At 42.9% G+C, this 22,076-nt stretch overlaps 1 protein-coding gene across 4 annotated transcripts in view; it reads left to right on the top strand.

Moving 5' to 3' along the window:
- Positions 1 to 22,076, top strand: part of DCUN1D4 (defective in cullin neddylation 1 domain containing 4) — a 549,716-nt gene that overhangs the window by 83,392 nt on the left and 444,248 nt on the right. For 3 of the 4 annotated variants that reach the window (XM_078678202.1, XM_078678205.1, XM_078678203.1), the window contains exon 2: positions 6,843 to 6,913. In XM_078678202.1, the coding sequence (XP_078534328.1) occupies positions 6,843 to 6,913 (71 nt within the window). Of the gene's footprint in view, positions 1 to 6,842; positions 6,914 to 7,169; positions 7,287 to 22,076 lie in introns of all 4 variants that reach the window. The other variant, XM_078678206.1, reaches the window with a different exon arrangement.

Genomic DNA, 22,076 nt, shown 5'->3' with positions numbered 1-22,076 from the left:
TGGTAGTGGTGGTACTGGTGGTGGTGGTACTGGTGGTGGTGGTACTGGTGGTGGTGGTACTGGTAGTGGTGGTACTGGTAGTGGTAGTACTGGTGGTGGTACCGGTAGTGGTAGTGCTAGTGGTGGTGGTACTGCTGCCCGTAGTACTGGTAGTGATAGTACTGGTGGTGGGGTACTGGTGGTGGTAGTACTGGTGGTGGTAGTGGTACTGGTATTGGTAGTACTGGTAGTGGTAGTACTGGTGGTCGTGGTACTGTTAGTACTGGTGGTGGTGGTAGTTGTAGTACTGGTGGATGTAGTACTGGTGGTGTTGGTGGTACTGGTAGTGGTAGTACTGGTGGTGGTGGTGGTGGTACTGGTGGTGGTGGTGGTACTGGTAGTACTCGTGGTGGTAGTACTGGTGGTGGTAGTACTGGTGGTGGTGGTACTGGTGGTGGTGGTAGTGGTAATGGTAATGGTAGTGGTAGTACTGGTGGTGGTGGTACTGGTAGTACTGGTGGTGGTGTTAGTGGTAGTACTGGTGGTGGTGTTAGTGGTAGTACTGGTGGTCGTGGTACTGTTAGTACTGGTGGTGGTGGTAGTACTGGTGGCTGTAGTACTGGTAGTACTGCTGGTGGTGGTGCATGTATCAATGAGTCTAATTTTTCCTAATGAAATAGCCATTGGCATTACGTGAGACACACAAGACATTTGTGAATTCCCATTGTAACCGCGGGAAGGCTCTAGTTTCCCTGATTATTGCGTATTCACGTTTTTTCCACAAACTTTACAATAATGATGACTGCATGTTAACTCTGAAAGTCAGGCTCGACAGCACGTGTCACGAAGGTCACTTTTAAACCTCATCATTTATTCAACCAGTAGTCTGCATGTCAGCACTTATTTAAATTCGGAAAACAAAGCTTACAGAACCATAATCCAAATGTTTTATAATAAAACGGCTTTAAACCCCGTTTTTTAAACCACAGACAAAAATAGTGCAGCGCAGCGTGCGAGGAAAAGAAGGAAATGGCGCCCTTTGGAAATGAGAGTATTCAGGAAACACAAGAACTACAGTGTGGACGAGCATGTATGAGTCATCTTCTGTGAGCCTCGCCTGCTGCCTCTCCTCTCGTCATTTTACATTGAACGCGCTCACCGCTTAGACCATATGGATTGCATTACACGGGCACTCTGACAGCTCCTAATTAAGATTAATAGTCTGCCGTGCGCGTAACTGCACAGAATATGCCAACATGGCCGCCTAACATTACATATGCCCTATGGCATCAAGACTACTACAAAAACAGCACCGCGACGACCAATCACCATTCAGATAATAAAAAAAAGCTCGCGCACGAAGGAATCTTTCTTTCCCGAGCCCTAAAGAAACGTTTTTTTTTCTTTAACAATAGGAGCTCGGAGCTCCGCCCCACTTCGTGGTGACGTAGGCCGAGCCCTAAAAACAGGTGGCTGCCACTCTAACTGATTGCGCATGCATGCTTAAAGTATCGTCTAATAGTACCCCTAGGTTACGAACTTGTGAAACTGGGTTTGGAAGATTGCCCATTTTCTCTGGGCAATGTTGATGGCTCCATAAATGTTTGTTTCCCTAAGATGACAACCTCTGTTTTTTCTCCGTTTAGTTTTTAAAAGTTTTCCTTCATCCAGGTTGCGATGTTATTCAGACCAGTTTTGAGCGTGGAGATGTCATTTACATTTTGAGACGCCAATGAAAAAATGATTTGTGAGTCATCGGCATAGGAATATATCGTGAGTCCCGACTCTTCAACTAGTTGTGCCAAAGGCTTAACATAAAGGTTGAAGAGAAGAGGACTCAGGATAGATCCCTGTGGTACGCCGTGACTGAAAGAATGCGTTTTGGAACATGTATTGAGTATTTTCAGTGTCTTTGCTTTTTGTCATGAATTCACTCCGCATTTTCTCAGAATAATATTACTTCAGTGGTGAAATCATATTTGACACTCATAGCGTATTCAAATAATAGCATTGTCAGCACAAAGTACAGTGCTTAGCAAGCCTTATTTATTTTGTTTGAAAATGCAACCTTTCTCCTTCTGTTCTGAAACTAGAAAAGTAGTTTACTAATTTTGAGCACACGTAGGGGACTCTAAAGTTTTTCATCAGTCAGCAAGCTACTTCTGAAGACCAGTATATTAAGCTTTAAAACACCCTGTAGCATTGTGCCCATCTATGATGGTAGCTGTAAGTCTAGGAATGTTAATGAACTCCAATGTGTTTTTCTCCAAATGTAAGCTTTAACTTAGCAAGAGCCACTATTCCAGTTGCCCATAGATTTACTGTGTCCTACTACTGTATTCTGAATATTAACTCTTCTCTTGAATCAGAATATTTTGAGATACTCTTTTCTAAATATATTAACTCTTAGCTTGGATCAAATATTTACATTTTGCCACAGCTTAAGACGTTTTCTACTGGTAAAATAACTGCTTATTTTATACATTATAAGCAAAAATGGATCCATCTTCTGAGGTGCTTGTGGTCAGCTTCCCATCTCAAAACTTGTTTTTAGACGTCCAGAAAACTTCAAGTGTTAAGTGATTTACCACGTTTGCGCATTTTTTTTTTACAAAATTTGACCAAGCTCATAGGCACCCATAATTGTAAATGAACTGCATACCTACATTGCTTCCTACTTGTTAACAAGTCGCTGAAGCACGTTTGTGAGTGGGTATTTTGCCATTTTGTGTGAGTGCTATAGAATGTATGTCTATCATATGGTCTATATGGTGTCACCACTTCCTTCCATGTCATTATGGACACTGCAGTCCTGATCCTCTGTGTAATAGTATAATGAATTCTGGGGTTTGCAGTTTTTTTATCTCCCATTGAAGTAATGAGACTACCGAAAATCAGTGATTTGTAGCTGAAAAGTTCAGAACTGGAGACCATGTTTATGATGACCTACAGTATAGATGGTCAATATTTTTGTGTTGTGCAGACCACCAGAGTTATGCACTTATTGTGTCTTATTGCCCCTATGCATATATTTGAAGCGAAAATAAGTTTTGGTCCAAGCGTTGCATAGGAAACGTAGGAGGTCTGCTTGCGGTGAGGCCGGTGGTTGGGGAAGCCTATTGGTATGCTGCACATTTGACAAATTCCTCAATCCGTGTGGCAGCAAGTGCATAGGTGTAGACGTGTGAGAATAGTTGGTTGCACAGGCAAAAACACCATCTCTTCGAATGATCTGTGTCATACAGGTTGACCAGATTGAATAAGGGGCAAAGTACAGTGCCATAGAGGAGAGGGGTGCTGCCTTTGGAGATGCGGTCTTACATTAACTGGAGTATGTACCCCGAGGATTCAACCCAGAAGCAGCTCGTAACAACCTGTAGCAATAGGTTTTGCCGGCCATAGAAATGATGTGATGGGCCAACCTCTGGTCAGGCAGACGAAAGCCCTAAAGGAATGGACATTATCTTCTAAGTCCCAATATATACTCGAGTAGTCCACTTATCAGTACCAGGGAGCAACAACACTTAACAATTACAACAAGCATTTGCAATGCAATAGGTCTCGCATTTGTTAAAGTTAGAACAATTGGTGTTGAAAATAACAATGTTCTTTACTTCTACTTTTTATGTACAGTGGAGTTATTATATTTGCATACCACTATTGCCAATGGTATAAAAAAGTAAAAAAATATCATTTTCAACGCCAACAGCATGGGTATGTGGGGTCTCGATTATTTAAGTCAACACAATCAAAAAATCATTTCACAACGACTTTCTATATCTGTCCCTGGTCTCATACACCAATCACTAGTCTTCTAAGTTTAGCTGGGCACAGAATTCCAGAATTGAGCTTCAGTGTTTCTGAATGCTCCGTTGATCATCCAACAATCCTTAATTCTGAAACTTCATTTGTTTTTGTTTTTTTAAATGTAGCAGCCCTCATTTGGTTTTCAATTCTTTCTGTGCTCTCCCTTAGTTGTCTTTGTATCATGGCTGGATGCATACACAACATCACTCTGATCTTTTCATATGTTTGCTAGGAATTAAATTGCTGTTTCTCCTTCCATTTTAATCCCTGATCTTTGTTAATGTACCCAACTTGGTGCATGTCATGGTTGTAGTTGCTTTGGAATACATTGCGCAAGTGCCTTTCGGAAAAGGAGACTACCAAGGGAGTGTGTGAGATGGAATCCTCCTACTTTGTGCCCTGCCCTCTGTGAGAAAGTCATTCCTCTTCCTGTCCCCATTTACAGAGGTGTTTCTTGTGGGGAGGTGGTGGGGAGGGGCCAGGGGGGTGTATGCCTCCCCCTCACCGCCCCCAATAAATGTATTTTCTGATAAATAGTTGGGTACAAGTGGTTTCAGTTGGGCATTATGAGATGGCAGGCGGATTTCACCAGGAATTTTTGCACACATACAGGAAAAAAAGCACACACACACTCCCTCTCTGTTTTGAAAGTCCTCAAAAATATTGGTTATTGTACAAAATTTTGTTTTCTCTCTTAGTACTCCTAGCAATCCGCATTAATCTCCCTTTCCCCTACCCCAGAGGCATCTCTCATGCACCCATTTCGTCGTATAAAGTATTTAAACATTATTTGCCAGCCTGATTGTCGTAAAATCTGAAGCTCGCCCCTCCCAATCTTACTGCCCAAGCTACGCCCCTGCCCATTTTTTCTTCCTTGATTCCGATGCTCTAACTCTTTACGGTGATTCTACTTTAACTACCAGTCCGGCTTAAAGGTGACCCCTACCGTTGCTGACTTCAATATTGCAGTTCTCCCTTGCATGTACACTGCTCCCTAATGGAGGGGAAAGGGCCTTTGGCGATTACCAGCAACCCTAATTTTCTCTCACAGCAGCCCTCCTCTTTCCTGGGCGCACCTGCAGTGCTCCCATTCGTACATGATGCTTTGATGCAACGTACTGTTAAATTTGCACTCTCTTCACGTGGCGGGAAAGTAGTATAGAGCACCGCACAGAGTAGGGGGGGGTTGTTTCAGCGGCCACGATCAGATACTTAAGGCACCACACAAGTCCTCAAATATATACCAAAGTTCTGATAACCATTTATTTATGGAAGGCCGCACACTAGGGCGAAGTTAGGAGTGGTTTATGTAAATGTACAGGAATTTATATAGCGCAAATCACCAAGCGGTCTCTAAGCGCTTGCTTAGGGAACCCGTCCTGGTATTCCCTGTGAGATAACCCCGGCAGGGTATCCGCAAGGTGAAAGCCAGGCATCCCGCCGCGAGGGGCCGTTGTGGAGATTAAGCAAGCTATTGCCCAGAGTCGCAGAGTGTGAACCCATGAATCGAGTAGGCACTGGAGCGAGAATTGTCGAGTCCATGGACATTTTAGGACTCAAGACCCCGCCGAGCCGGGAATTGAACCCTGGTCCCAGGCTGACCTCTGCTTCCAGGTCTGCCTCCTCTAACCAGTGAGCCACACTTCTCCACATGGGGGATTGCTTTTCTCATGACTAAGTCCAGTGTAGTTTTGCTGCCAAGCTGGGCCCACCCTGGAAATCTCTTTCGAGACGAACAAAGTAAAGATTTGGTGTGTCTGTTTCCGTTCAATCTTGGCCTCTGTTTGAAAAATTTACTGCTATGTGGCGATGGAATACTTACATCTTGATATCCATTCAATCCCTTCGCTCTTTGTAACCGAACATATAGTAATATGAATTAAATCCTTTAAATTTTTAATACAATGTTATGCCCGTGCCATTGTATTACAATTCCATCATATTTTATCGGACTTCTAAATATCACATTTATGGTCGCCAGATCACTGTACATACACTGAACCCCTAGTATACAGATTAAGGCATCTCTTTTTTATAAATAACTGCAATAAAATGGTGTAGTTCTGTTGGCAGTAATAAAGCAAACCATGAATAGAGTTCCCAAGTCCACTGACTTTTTGGACAAAAGCCAAGGTCTAGAAAAGTAGTGTTGGATAGCAGGGCTGAACTAACCACCTACAACCGATCTAAAATAACACTAGAAGTGTTTCTAAAACAAGCACTAGATTTACAGAGCAGAAATAGTATGCGAAAGAGAGAGGAAGACATTTTTGGAAACAGTTCGGGCAAAGCCTAAATGAGTAGTTTTTAGACTTTTAAAGAATATATCCCCTTGTGTGCTGCTGTCGTCTTGCAGTTCTCACAGAAGGTGCTGTGTTCAGCTGGAGCAGTCTATCTGCTCAATCCCTGCCTTGCGACCACTGTTCACATATCTGCGACAAAAAAGGTTCCCAACAAGTTGTCATGCGTGTTTTGGAAAGGGATATTTCATTTTCCAAAATTTGCATGGCCCCCTCATTGACTTCCAGTAAAAAAAAAAAAACGATTATTTATAATTCTCTATGTGGTTTTTTGGGCTTTGCATCAGAAGGACTCCAGCTTAATTCTCGAGCAGGTTCCTCAGATCTTCCTCTCATAGGCAGGTGTTAGTTCCTACCGTTCGCAAGACCAGATGGGGAAGTCGGATCATATCGGCGGCTTCTAAACTGTGAAACACCCTGCTTACGTACATCTCAGAAGCCAACTGTTTTCCCCTTTAAAAAACTGCTGAAAACTTGGCTCTTCCCTCTCAGTCTTCCTTAGTCATGGGGTTTTCTGGTCATTGTTGGGTGCTCTCCGCTAGTTCTTTGACGCCCTCTGGTATAGTGGGCTGTATAAGTTTCAATAACATAACATGGTAACAACAAAGCCTGAAAATGTAGTGAAGGCTTCCCATTTATTTAGCTGTTGGTCATTGATATAAATGATTGTTCCAACGGTATACATTCATTAACCTGCTTCTCATGATTATTATTTTCAAATATGTTGTAAAAATCTTTAATGTTTTTCCTCAACAGATTTTCAGTTGAACTCTCATCTATCAACACTGGCAAATATTCACAAAATCTATCACACTCTCAACAGATTGGTAAACCAGCATTACTCTACCTCTTCACCTCTGCTTGCCCTTTCTTTCTAAATGTAACGATATGTAAAGTTTGATTGCATGTTATAAGTTAATATCTTCTATTTAAAGCAAACCCTTTTTTATCCCTAAATTGCCTTTCTTGCCATTTTAGAATGAATCGGTGAGCTTAGAATGCAACCATGATAAATTATAAGAAAATACATTCTGCTTAAAACATATTGTTTGGAAACTAACCTAAATTGTGTTGTATTTCTAGTTCACAACCAGCATTGATGCATGCAGAGTCTGTACCAATCCAAGGATGTAAAATTATTTGTTGTACACAGTTTAATTGTTTTATCCAGAAATTACGAAAACATCTAAACGTTGCTAAGTGAGTCAATTTTGATTGGTATTTACATTTTTATTTTTCTACTTATCATGAATTTTGAGTAAGGCAAGCTAAAGCTCAAAAATATTCAATTGAGTAGGCAAATTAGTAAAAGAGACACTTGAAAATTTCTGAACCTTAATGTATTAGTTCTTTGTAACTACAGTGTGAAGCCAGAGGCCAAACCAGCTCTCTAAAAAGACCACAATACAGGGGCACATGGCATCAATATATTGGAGAGTAGTTATGCTCCTCTGAGAGGTGTTGCTATCAGAGTATAAATCCTATTAATTTGTGTACAGTGCTATGTACAATTGACCTTTGGGCAATGTCTTACAATCAGTCCACAAAGATAAGCAGTTTTAAGCAATAATAACTTCTAAACAAAAAAATTTCAGAAGCCCAGATGAAAAGTATTTTTGACTTAAGAAATCTGTAACCATTTACTTAGAAGTTAAGGGGTTAATGGGAGCCCTTATCTAACAAAAAATAGTCCTATTGAGAACAGCCATTAAACTGCAGCAATGCTCCAAGAATTGTGACTAGGGAACCATAACATATGGCTGCTCAGTAGCTGAAGTGAAATCAGTTATTTTTGACGCGTTCCAAGTGCTTTCTTTTTTCTTTTAAACACCTTAACTTGTTTTAGAGCTGGAATTTTACCAAGTAGTCCTAAAACCTCATAAAGAAACGGGCGTATACAGTGAGGTACATATAAGGAGATGGGCGTCTTCAAACCCACACATCTGATCTCCCTCTCAGCTCCATTCTGGCCTCTTCTCACCTCTCCAAGCACACTGATTCACAGATCACTGACCCGATCAGTTCCCACCTGCCAATACGCTGTGTCCCCATCTCAAGTAGGCAATGTAGTCCATCGTGTTGCTAGATTCATCCTCCAGATCCACTATGGAGGAGCGGCGGAATGTGGGGGCTTATCTTGGACCCACATGGTTGTTTCTTTCACGTGAGCGAGTGCAATTTCCAAGTCTGTTCAAAATGTGTGATTATATTACGGAGAATTGCTGTCCAATTTAAACTCTTCGCCTTCCCTGTATAATACATACATCTTTTTGGACTCCATGCCAACTTGTTAACTTGACTAAACAATGCATCCTTGTATACTGCAATGTGCAGCAAATCTGCTTCATATTTTGCAAGCCAAATTCTTACTTCCACTTGTGTTGACAAGGGGAGGGTGGGGACTTATCTTGGATCCAGGTAGTTGTCTCTTTCATGTGAGAGAGTGCAATTTCCAAGTTTGTTCAAAATGTGTGATTATATTCCCGGAGAATTGCTATCCAGTTTTCCACGGTGTAGAGATTCCATAATTTATGCCATCGTATCTCTAACATTGGCTGTTCCGTTACCTTCCATTAGGGCCACAATCAACCTCCCAGCAGTGATGTCGAATTCCTATAGCCAGACACCCAGAACATATTATCTGGGGTCAAGGGCAACACGTTTCCATGTGTATTGTGTCCTTAGGACAAGCCGGCTCAGCCCCCCTGCAGCACAAACCCTTTGGCTGTCAGTTTGTAGTACCACATTATGGATCAGAGAAGGGCACTGTCTGCAGTTAAGGTAATATTTTTGTCCATATGTTAATGCTGTTCCAACTTGTATTTATGGTTCATTAATTGAAAGCCTCTATTATTAGGGTGAGCGCTCCAAGTATAGGTTGTTATCTCTGACTGCACTACTGACAGTGGTTCCAGTATAAACATGTGTACACAGGTTTTCAAAGTTTAGCAATATGAGGTTATTTGTAATGCTCCCAGAATGCTGGCTGATTTGATGCAAATATTTGCAGAAGCTTGAAAGCAAGACTGATGATTGTTTGCTTTCATAATAAAATGGGCATAAAAAATTGAAAGCAGGAATAAACCATTTTGCTGAACTACTGTAAAAGTTCAGGTACCATTTAATCGCAGCATCATTTAGTAAAGTGTTGATGCATGCTAGTATTTCCCAAGAATACTCATAATGGAAAATCAGTGTAACCAGTTTCAATAAGCTTATGGCAAAGCCAGTAGGTCTGAAACTGGCGGTCAGCTTTAGTTTTGGCATTGTGTTAATTGTTTTGACATGGTTTTTGTAAAACCTTATTGATGTGGGAGTTGCTGGGCGCTCACCATTATAACAAATATTGTCAAAAGCAAAAAAAGAGTTTAGGCTCAAAAAGGGCACACTGCCACAGTACTTACTGGTACTGAACAAAACTACTTTGTGTGTCAATATGCTCCTTGTGAAAGAGCAGAATGCTGTCACTCACAGTGAAGCCAGCCGATACAGAGAAAATAACAGAATTCTAATAAACGCAAAAGGTCATGGTCCACGCTGGGCGCTCACCATTATAACAAATATTGTCAAAAGCAAAAAAAGAGTTTAGGCTCAAAAAGGGCACACTGCCACAGTACTTACTGGTACTGAACAAAACTACTTTGTGTGTCAATATGCTCCTTGTGAAAGAGCAGAATGCTGTCACTCACAGTGAAGCCAGCCGATACAGAGAAAATAACAGAATTCTAATAAACGCAAAAGGTCATGGTCCACGCCAGACCAAATTAGGGGCCCAAATATTTAAAGAAATCTCAAGTGCACCCATGGTTAATGTCCTTGCATTAAGTGCAGCTATGTGGCTTTCGTGAATTCCCAATAATTTACAGAAGTAGGACAAGAAATAGTACTCCTAGAAAATATTTGTGAACTTCATTTTAGCATGAGCAAATACGCATGTGTAGATTTGGTCATATGAAAATCTGAGTTTGCAAGTTCACTTTCCCTCCAGCCACTTTTTTCCCAACTCTGGTAGGTGGTTTACGTCTGCCATTCCCAGGAGTATATTTCCAACATTTCTCAGTAAGGGAAAAGATTAGAGAAGAGTTGTTAAACTTTAAAACATGAACGTTAGTAGGTTTGCACGGACTCAAAAGGGCATTCTAACCCTGGAACCATTGCTTACCACTACCTTCAGCTCCAGTATGTAGATCTGCGGAAATATGGCCACATAAGAGGATTACAAATATTCAAACACTACTATGGTATGTGCCCTGGCATAATCAGAGACGCTATATCAGAGCTCTTATATAACGAGATTGCTGCCATAATTTGTCGCAGCACCATATGGCCCCAAAGGGACAAGTGGATTTTGTTACTGGACAAGTAGATTTATGAAGTAACCTGCCTCATGGACAAGTAGATATTTTATTAAATTCCACACCCCTGTCCCAGCCAACAATAGCTGTGATATGAGTCTTCCCATTGTTACCTCCAATGGATATAAACCCTCCTCTTCCACTTTTCCTCCGCTGCACCACCAGATGGTTAGTTGGAAGCTGAAGGGGAGGGTGGGGTCCTATCTTGGACCCAGGTGCTTCTTTCTTTCACGTAAGAGAGTGTAATTTCCAAGTCTGTTCAAAATGTGTGCATATATGAAGGAGAATTGCTGTCCAGTTTTCCATGGTGTAGAGATTCCATAATTTATGCCGTCATATCTCTAACATTTTCTTTTCCGGGCCTGGGCCACAGTCAACCTCCCAGCCAACAGTGGCTGTGAATAAGTCTTCCCATTGGTACCTCCAATGGATACGGACCCTCCTATTCCACTTTCCTCCGCAGCAACACCAGATGGTAAGTTGGAAGCTGAAGGCTGGTGTCCCTTTGGTGTGAGGGGGCAGATTCTTGACACTCCGGGTGGGGCTGGACAGAATGCTACCTAAAGAGCAGAACCCTACACTCAAGGGTGAACTAACAAAGGGGTAGGACATCTATAGAAAATGCAAGAGTAGTGTGGTAAAAAAAAATCTGTAATATAGAGAAATCCTACAGATAGGTCACTAGTGGGGTCTTGTCCCAGCTTACGTTATCTTGTAACAGCTTAGGTTTTCTTCTAACATCCCTATAATCATGAAACACGCCACCTTTTAGCTAAGTCAGCTTGGGGGAGGGGTGGTACCATTTAAAGAGCTCCCAATCCCCCATTTTGTCCTGCCCATCAAGATCTTAGTAAATCAGGTCAGTATTACCTGCTGGCCAGTCCCTATCTGAAATGTCAGAAACAGGCAAATAGTGCTGGCCCCTTTATATACATCCATTAAACCATTCTTGTTTAGACATTTTCAAGTAATTTAGCTTGGGTAGTCATTACTAGTCCAGGTCAAATTTTTCTGGGCAACATGTTTAAAAATGGCGGATTTTCTCCAGTGATGTAGTGTTTCAGGTACCATGAAACCTATATACTTATTGGTGTGAAAACTTAGGTTTTGGGGTTCAAGTAGTCTATTAGCAACAGAAAATTACTCCTCAGAGCAACCATTCTGCAATTTTTCAAAACGGCTGCTCTTAAATTGTGTTTTAGTCGTCAAATTGGTAAAGTATTTTAATATTGTTTTTGTTTCAGGTTTTCCATTGATTCAAATTCGTTAACATGAGTGAAGCAGGTGGTAGGTAGTAGGGGATCTTTACCTTCGGACAGTGTTGCTAACTCTGAAATCTGAGGACTCCTTCAACAAAGAAAAATGGTGTCATATGCCAAACTAATCCGAAAGAAAAGCTAACATCAACTGCGGCGGGACAGAAGAGAGTTCAAAATCCTGCAGAAATATTGCAAGATGAACTTCCCAATAGATTGAAACTGATGGATGAAGAAGATCAAATATTGTGTCATTGTAATACAAAGTTTACAAGTGAAAAAATGCCTGGAAAAAATTTCTAAAAAAATTGCAGAAACCAGTGAATCACAACAAGAATTAGAGTCTTTTGAGAAAGCGACGACAACCAAACGTAGTGCCCATCCACTTAGAGCGATGGCTACCCCGATGGCTACCCCTCGTTCACCTCCAACAACTGATCAGAAAGCACAGGATCTTCAATGTGTTATCTGTGGTTTAGCCTGAACAAGGGCCAAAGGGATTGACGAAATAACAGAGTACAGAGTATGTGAGTCTCAAAGGGCAAAGTATTTTTATCTGTAGGGAATTTCTTCCAAGATGAGGTTTTCAGCCGAATAGCTGGTCTAAACAGCGAGTTGAATGTATTTGTAGCAGATTTGTATGCCCACCCGAACAGCATGCATGCATACATTCGAAAATATAAATGGATAATGAGCTTCAAGAAGCAGTGTAACCGCCAGCCTTCAGTTAAGGTTGCACTCTTTGACAAAACCAAATAAAGTTTTAAAGTCACTCTTTAATGCTGGCTACAGGTTAACACTTGGTGAGATCAGAGAAATAATGGTCAACTTTGATGAAACTGTATTGAGCTATAATAATGTCATTAAGATTTTTCTGATACGAATGTACAATGACTGAATTTTTGTCAGTCTAACAAAAAGAATGAGCCACTTATGGTGTTTTCGGATGATATGACTCCTGGAGTTCTTGCTGCCAAAATAAGATCACAGAATGCAGTAAAATCAGCAGGGATCATTTTAAGAAACATCCTGAAAGATTTAGAGTTTGGACTTAATGACACATTTTGTGATGCCCCAGAGCTCCGCAAATCATGGGTGTCCACAAGAATGCCTGCTCTTGTCGTAACATTATTGTTGAATGTCAGCAAAGCAAAACTGTTGCAAACTAAAGTTCTTGAGTTCAGAACAGAAGCTGACAACATTGATGATGGCTTTGAAGATCTAAGCAAAGAAGATGAAGACAATCCCATGAACTGACAGGCTTATGCTGTACAAATGTACTGCCTTTTCCAATTCATTGAACTAAGTCACTGCAAAAAGAAAACTCTGCTCCACATGATGACTGCACACTCACTCTCTGCCCAGTACAAACATAGAGAGCTAATCACTTCAACTAATAGGATTGGTGTATCAACAAGTTATAATGACATAGTACGGATGAGGAACTTGTTAGCAGCTCATGCTGTAAAATCTTGTGAATCGGACAGCACACCACTTCCATATCAATTTACTAGGAAGGGATTTACAATTGCTGCTCTTGATAATTTTGAAGATCGCTCTTCTTCGTCTGGAACATCCAGCATTCATGATACTGCCATGGTGCTCTTTCAAGACTGTACCAAAGAAGTAGCTACTGGAAAACAAACTGTCAGCTGTAGGCATAAACAAACGAAACTGTACATTTCTAACTCAAGTCCCTTACCAATGTGTGTAAAAAAACACTGCAAGCTATCAACACGTCCCAGTCTACCAGAAAGTTTCAAAGTAACTGAGGACATGGCTCTTTTTCTACCTGATGCTGAGGTCTGCAAAGCTGAATTAACTGAATTTATCATATCTTTTAATAGGTGCGGACTGAAGGATAAAGAAAAGCTAGTTCCTCCGAGGGCTGCCATTCATGCTCTGTTCTCCCAGAATACTGCCCCAATGAAGTTTGGGTTTTTACCAGTAATACCATCTCCAGTCACAAACCACGTAACTGTATAAGACCAGCCTATAGTGCCGATTTTCTGCGATGAAGGTGTTTTCTGTATTGTAGCAGATATTTTTAGGAGCAGTTCACTAGAATTTGATTAGCTTTATCCAATGATGGATGTTTTGCACATGACAAAAGTTGTAGCGGTATGCAGGAAGTTATCTCACTGAATGTGGCATGGATGATGCACTTATTGAGTCTGAAACCTTTGGAAGCTAAACTGTCCAGTCGGTATTGAGCTGAACTCCTTATGTTTGTTAGTTACATGGTATGCTCATCATATCTGAGGCTATAGAAACATAGAGTTGAAATGCTTTCTGGAACAAGAATTGCAAATTAGTTTTTGCAATTCGTATCTCCGATGTTAACAAGGCACAGGATGCACTTCATTCAAAAGACATAATGCAAAGCCAGGTAATATTTAATACATTCAGTTCAAAATCCGAAAACCTGAAAACCAAGCTTGTAGACTTTGTCATAGAATGTGAAGAAAAATCAGAACTATGCAAGTACTAGGGAAATGTGTTGTACATGATGGCTCTAGTGAAAAACTTGGTACATGCTGATCGTGAAGGTGATTGGGAGCTGCATGTGAAGATCAGGGAGTCAGCGATTACTGTGTTTCGGTAATTCGATGGCATAAACTACCTGAGATATAGTCCTGGTATTGAGAGAGTGAGGAAGCTAGAGGTGGATAAACCATACCTCTACAGAAACCTCATCCAAATACATTTAGTGGTGAAAGACAGAGGAGGAAGTTTCAATGCCCATTCTCCAGATATGAAACTGGAACTTCAAAGGCATTCGTGGTCAGACACATAAAAGTAAATGTTTCTCAATGGCAGCTAGTTTTCCATGAAGTGCTTTCTATTTTCAATGTTTTAGAGAGATAAAAACCAAAAAATGAATGGACCATCTTAAAACTGTTCCTCACCACGAACCTGTGGGGAAGAGACGAACATTTTAATGTTGACAGGCTTTATTACATGCAGTAGCAAGGAAACCCCTTTGAAATGGCTTAGCCTGTGCGACTACACAACTTCTCAACCTAACAATATGTAGATAACGATATAAAGACCCGTCTACTAGATGTCTTGGAACATGAATTGAAACTATTCGCAGACTGAAGCAGGAGATATTTGTATTGAAAGAGAAAAAACTGTTTGACATAATCACTAAAGCTAAACTTCCATGCTTTAATTTCCATTTTAAGAGCTTCGTCTAACCAGCCCCTACAAAACAGGTTACAAAACAACGACTTTCACTAGCACATAGAGAGATGGATGTAGCAAAAGAAAGGGGTGAATTTATTCAAGGACATTCTGTTGCATGATCTTCTTCCAACAAACCCATTATTGGATGTAGCTGCTGCAGCCAAAGCAGTGAAGCACAGATTTGTAAAAGAGCTCGTGGGGGATACAAAAAAAACTTTTACCTGAAGAATTTGAGTTTGAAAAGGTGTCCTCCTTGAAAACTGCAGTTGTGGATTTTCGAATAGTCAAGATTTCATCCATGTAAGACTTCAGAGGTCGTTCATACTGTTCTACAGATAGCAAAGTCTGTGTGCACGGTGCAAGAACTGCACATTGTCTTTGACAGTTATCTTAAACTATATGTCAAAGAATGTGAAAGAATCAGACAAATGTCTGCAAGTGGAACGTTTGACCTTGTCTGCATCAAACATTCAACACCTAGACCTGTGCAACTTGATACATTTTGGACATTAACATCAAACAAAATTAACTTGCTTTAGTGAAGACTGAATTTTCAATTATTGCAAGTGAAATGATTGATTGCAGAGATATATTCAAAAGGTGCGGGACATATTGTTTATGAACTTAACAGCAAATTGGAGGAAGCTGTCCTTTGTGTTGTGCTAAAAGTTGGCTCGGCTGTTCGAAATGGCTCCAATCGAGTCATTGTACTGTCAAATTACACAGGTGTTACTATTGTGCTTCTTAGCTTTGTGGCAATGTTCATAAGTCAAGGATTGGCAGAGTTATGGATATGTTATGGAACCGGCAAGAAAAGACACTTGATCCCGATTTATATTCTCTGCAAAAAACTTGACCCAGAGATGCCCAGTTTTCTTATCAAGGCACATATTCTTACGGGTGATAACACTGAGCAACATTGGAACAAAGCTTGGAGCTTTAACTGCTGAACGTGTGAAGTTTCTATTGATTTGCTGAGACAGAAGAAAAAATTGACTTTAAAGAAAAATACCTTGTGCGTGTTTGGAAATTGAGCTGTGACTGTCCCACATGTGACTACCTTAGGTACTGTGAGTTCAAAAGGTCAGCCCCGCTAAGTGACCTAACACTTAAGTCATATTCTGTGTGTGGACATATTAAGAGCATTCTACTTGATCAGATGTGTAAATGTTTTGGATCATGCATATGTAGAGAAAGATCTGTGTGAATTTGGTTCGGAAGATATTGATGACCTGCTAAAACCTACAAAATTACTAAAACCTCTGCCCACAGAACTTACACGTACATGTACGTGCAAAACCTGTGCTACAAAAAGATGTCCCTGTCGATATGCTCTACTCAATGTCTAACATTCTTTAAATGTACTGTAGGAAGCTGGCTCTGTGTATGCTATACCAACAGGTGGTTATACCGTGCACAGTCCAGAGATTTTTCCTAGACGTGTACATGGCTCAGTGCAAACCCAAAGTGCTCTATTTGTGGTAGTGTGAACGAGCAGCCTTAGGCCTAACAGAGAGGAGTGTAAGGCAAAAACACTGCACCACCAGCTTCACAGTGGCGGCCAGGTGCAGAGGTCAAAGTTGAGAATGTGGCCAAATGGAGACTGGGGATGCTTGAAGGTGCACAGCTTGCATGTAAGTAAATAAGTTTCAGGGGTCAAGCTTTGGAGGTTCGAACCACCACAGGGTGGGCCACAAGGCAACATCAAACATACACCACCAGTGGCACAGGGCCAGCCGGGTGCAGAGATCAAATTCTGTGTCGAATTCAATGGAGAAACTATGTTGGTGAAACAGGCTGCAGGTGACGTACTGGAGGCTGCATGAAGGAAATCGGCGACTGCAGAAGTAAATGGAGATGCTGTAGGTCGTTGGGGCATCGGGTGCAGGGGTGTCCTTTGATGTCGGGTTTTCTTACAGAGCTGGTCGCATTTGATGGTAGCCTTTGGATTCACACTGCAGGAGTTGTCATGGAGTCTAGGAGGGGTCAGCCAATGCTAGCCTCTTACTCTGGTTCGCTGGGGAACCTTTTCTGGATTGGGGAGCCACTTGGACACAGGCCGGAGAAGTATGGTGCTGAGTGATCAAGTATTGCGGATCCGGAGGGCACCAGAGTCCTTGGTTCTTGTGGACAGAGCCGCTAAACTCTGGATTCCTGGTCTTCTTCAAAGGCAGGCAGTTCTCCCGGGGTTGCGTAGGTTGCTGGCTGCAGGACAAGCATTGTTGTTTTCGCAGGGTCTTCGAAGCTGCAGTGAGGCTGGTAGGGCTGGGGCCAAGTCAGTGGGGGTCGACAGTCTTCTCTGCACAGCTTCTTCTTTGTCCATATTCTTAGGGTGGCAGGAACTGGTTTGAGGGTCTGGGGAGCCACCTAAAAATTAGGTTATGGGGCGTTTTAAGGGAGTGACAGGTAGGGCCAATGGACACCTTATCCGGGGTGTCTCCACCCTAAATTATTCCACCCTCCTGTGGGAGGGGCATAGTCCTCTTCAAGATGGCGGGGACTGAGAGGTGTTCTTCACCTTGCCTCCTTCACCTTAGGGATGGCTCCCAGTTTTTCTGGCCAGCTTTCCTGCCCAAGTGGGGGTGAAAACAGGGGGCTGCTATCTGCTGCAGCAGAGGCTTGGGGTTGCATTACAAAGGCATCAGGCCTTTGAAGCTTCCCTCTCAAGCACTGTGCCCATCTTGGGGGAGGAGGTGTGACACCTCCGCCCAGGATGTGCTTTGTTTCTGGTCCCAGAGAATGGGGGCTCTCGACCCACGGGTCCAGAAACATGTCTGGTGGTGGCTTGCTTTCTAAAGCAAGTCTGTGACCACACTAGGGTTGGTAGGATTTCAGGGAGCACCTCTGAGGTGCCCTCCGAGTACATGTTTCAATAAACCTCACACTGTCATCAGTGTGAGTCTATTGAGAGTAGTAGTTTGGTACCAAACACTCCTGGGTTCAGAGAAGCCATCATGGTGCTGGGAAACCCGAGTTGTCTAGTTTCCAGCCCATGTAATCTCTATGGCTTCCCTGGCACTTAAAATATTTAAGAATAGACTTAAATATTGTAGAGGCATATCTGTTCATGCAAATATGCCTACATCTGTGATATAGTGCCCCTGCCTTAGGGCTGTAAGTCCTGCTAGAGGGGTGACTTACCTATACCTTAGGCTTTGCTATTTAAGCATGGCACACAGGCAGTGTGCCCTGTCGACTATTTCATTTTGTCCGCACCAGGCCTTGCATGCTGCAGTGGCAGTCTGTATTGCCTAAGTGAGGTGTCCCTAGGGGATCCTCTTCATTCCCAGTGCCCTAGGCACCCAGACACCATTTACTAGAAACTTACAGGGGATCTGAAGGCCCAATAGGGGAATAGTTTTAGGGAAAGAACACTGGTACAGGGATCCAGTACTTAATAGTCAAAATGGCTTCAAAAGCCATGCAAAAAGTGTGTGGGGGGGGGGCTTAGGTCCTGCAACAAAACCCCATTTTCTCACATGTAACACAAGCGATCGCCGAAGCAAATACATAAAGTGAGACTATGAAAATGTGTTTAAAACAGAAGTGATAAACATTTTTTTTTCTTAATATTCAGATCATAAATATTGTTTGGTGTATACATAAAAAGAATAAAAACCATTAGTATTTGTTTCATTTCTATGTATATCTCTTTTTCCTCTATTATAGCAGCCATTTTGGAAAATGGTGGAAGAGTTACTCTGAGGAGGTATTTTCTGTCTCTATAAGATTACTTGACCCCCAAAACAAACATATGTTTTGGTACCAAAATGAAGTATATAGGTCTCATAGTTCCTGAAATATTACATCATCACTGCAACACATCCACCGTTTTTAAAAAAGTTGTCCAGAAAAATTTGGTTGCTATGTTTACTGAAGCTAAATTACTTCTCTAATGATCCAATAATCAGGAGGCCGGAATTAAAATAAGTTACTGACTGAAATTGAGCTTGCTATGAAGTGATCAGTACTACATCACTAGCGAAAGAGACCACCTTTGAATTATTGCGTGCTCTCCTGTGTTTTTGACTGCTGTTTTTGCCACTCTTGGCGGATCTTCCTCAACCTCTTTTCTAAGTTAATCTCATCTGTGTTCAGGATTGTTATCGCTTCCTCCTTGGATGTGATCAGCATAGTCTTCAAGCTGATCCCAGAACAAGATGAGAACAAGTGATAGGTCTTTCAAGCTGTATATCAACCTAAATAGAACCCCCCATCTGTTCTGGATCTGTTGGATTTAAAGGGATTCATTGGCCACCTAAGCGACTTACACTTTGTCAGTGTCCTAGATCAAATTTCCAGGAAGAGCGAGCATGTCGAGCCTTTATAAACAATGGGATCGGTTTTCCTTTTCGCTACTAATCTATCTTGTTTTCAAAAGTAAAGAGGATCTGAGATTTCTTGGTGGAACATACCAGTGGAACCGATGTATTAGGTATTCTGGTCTGGAATTGTGTAAGACCCTAAAGGCAATGCATAAGGCTTTAAAGTCAATCATTTTCTTCATGGGGAGCCAAAGAAGGGAAACAAGCGCTTGTTTGGCAGACTAATGCCTGGCAATCTCCAGCAGGACTCGGACTGCCGCGTTCTGAAAAACCTGCAGCTTGTCAAGAAGACCTTTGTGTAAACTGACCAAGAGGGCATTGCAATAATCTATTTGGAAAGGATAAGAGCAAAAACAACTTTTTTGAAAATCGTGTGGTATCAATAGAATGATAGGTCGTATTCTGCTTTTTCCATCAAAGAGTCTAAGGGGTCCCGCACTTCTTTCCAACTCACCGTTAGCCACCATCTTGGGAGTTCCTGTAATGTGTAAGTTGTTACGGCTGGATCGGTTTTCTCCATCATCTCTTTTTATCATGAAGAGACTGATGATGGATCTCTTATTTGTGAATTCTTTTTTCTAGTTGATCACTGTGGTGAACATCCCCAAGCTCCCCTTTCTGAAGTTGTTCAACCCTGTGATCTGTTTTTGGTGGAAAACTCCCTTCAAACACTGCCTCAGGCCTCGAAAAATCATAAAAATATTACAAGATCTGCATGTCTCTGGTAATTTTAGAATTAAATCTGTTTTTATTAGCAGAGCATATGTGAAAAACAATGCACCGCATATTTGCCTACAACCCAATGGGCCGGCTGCGTTAAGGGTCACCAAAGAAATGGTAAGTAACTATAGCATTTTCTTATGCAAATTAAATGCCTACAACCCAACCTGGGCGGGCTGCTTAACAATTCAACGACCCAGATACAGGAGTCAAAAAAAATACAATAAGTGTCCGTCCCATAGGGGGGCCAGGAAATATGGTGGCAGCCAAGAGTGCAAGAGACATTTCTCAGCATTAAAGTAATCCCCCCGTCCCTTCAGGCCCAGTCATGCAGTGCATCTCACCCATCCATTGGTAACTCAGCCGTTAGAGTCCAGGGAGTCCCCCTCTGCGCCGCAGAGAGATCGAAGCACTGCAGTTCGCTCTTTTACGGTTGTTACAGGATCAGGACACAATCGGTCGAGTCGCGACCCTGACCGTGAGCCCCGTTGGTGAGTAGACGAGGCCCCATCCCCTGTAGTTGAGGACTGGGAGGCCAGGCAGTCCGGGTCTAGGTTTAACAGTTGCAGGTCTCCGCAAGTGAGCAAAATTGTTGAGCTTGCTTCAATACCGAAAAATGATGCAGAACGGGTGGCCCCAGGAAAAAGCCATTCCAGACGAGCGCAAATGATTGGTCACAGGCCGGAAGTCTTTCCGCTTCTGAAGAGTACTGGCCGCCAGATCCTGGAAAAGCTGTGAAGAGTGGTCTCTGAATTGCAGCGCCTGGTTGGAGCGTGCCACCTTACAATTCGCCTCCTTCACTCTAAAGTCATTTACACAGACCAGAATGTCTGCTGGGTGTGCGGTTTCTATTTTGACAGAGTTCTCTGCCGGAGTGTTCAGAACCGCTCAGAACAAAGCCTAGAAATGCCTTTCCAGGTCATCGCCTTCTGCGCCAGTGGGGACTGAGGGGATACGGACATTGTTCCGTCTTGACCTGTTCTCCAGGTCTTCTGGGTGTGCCTGAAGATCAAGCTCGTGATCTTGCAGCCGGATGTCCTCTTGCTGGAGGACGGCTCTAGCCGTAGTGTATTCTTCAAGTGCCGCCACTCTCTCGCCTACCGCATCAATATCCCTCCGCACCTTTCTCAGGTCGGCTTGTATGTCAGTTTGTATGACCAGGATATCTTCTCGCTGCGAGGCGAATAGGGATTCCAAGAATTTAAGGGTCACCGCCCGTTCAGCACCCTCACCAGCAACAACCTGTTCAGCGCCTTGCAGATTCCTTGTGGGTTTCATAAGAATGTTGTGCACTGAGCGCTCTTTTTAAAAAAATTTTGTGGTCGTCGTGATTTGTGCTTGTCGGTTGCCCCGTGTGTGTATGGTAGCCGCTATGACAGGGATGGGTCAGCGGGACCCCCCCAGCACTCGCCACACGATCCGGATGATGTAGGGGTAAAGTGAACCGGGCCCTCCCTGAGTAGGGGGGGGGGGACTATTGTTCACCAGTCAAGGAAGCTAGCCCGGGCCTCTCTCAGCTCCTCGCCTTCAAGTGTTGTACTCCGCAATCCGGGCCGCTCCTAATCATCAGTGGATGGAATAGGGCAGTCTCACATGACAGCCAGCGCTGGGCTGATTCTGGGTGGGTTATCGTCTGCAGTCTCCGGGCCGTCTTCACCAGGACAGTAGGGGGCCGATCTCTACACAGATGCACAGGCTGCGGCCATTATTCTTCGCCCCTCTTCTTTACTGCTCCGCAGAGCCGTCTTCAGTCTACCCCAAACCTCGTTGGTCGTGAAACTGTTGCAAACGGGCTCCTCCCCCCCCCTGCCCCCTCCCACCACGCAGTCCCATCAATTTTATCCTTCTGCTGCACCTCACCCACATTGGGCTCTAGCAGAATCGTAGCTGGCATGGGAAGTAGCTAGGTTCATGGCCTCTTCGTCGGTGGGCCGGAGCACTGCTCACTCCAGGTGCCAAGGGCGCGAATGGCCGACCTCACAAGTCACCCACAGTGGCCCTCCACTGCCCTCCCTCGCTCTTCAAACTCATCAAAGGATCATTCACACTTGAATCTCCGTGAGCGCCTTCAGGATCTCCAGTGGAGCCCCCATCAAATTCGCCTCAGGCTGCAGGATATTGCGAGGCAGCGTTCTTTGGAGTGTC

This window comes from Lissotriton helveticus, chromosome 2_2 (genome assembly GCF_964261635.1).
Source record: "Lissotriton helveticus chromosome 2_2, aLisHel1.1, whole genome shotgun sequence".
In the NCBI taxonomy this organism is placed as follows: domain Eukaryota; kingdom Metazoa; phylum Chordata; class Amphibia; order Caudata; family Salamandridae; genus Lissotriton; species Lissotriton helveticus.
The sequence above is the reverse complement of the archived record's forward strand: the minus strand, read 5'-3'. Positions and strand labels throughout refer to the sequence as shown.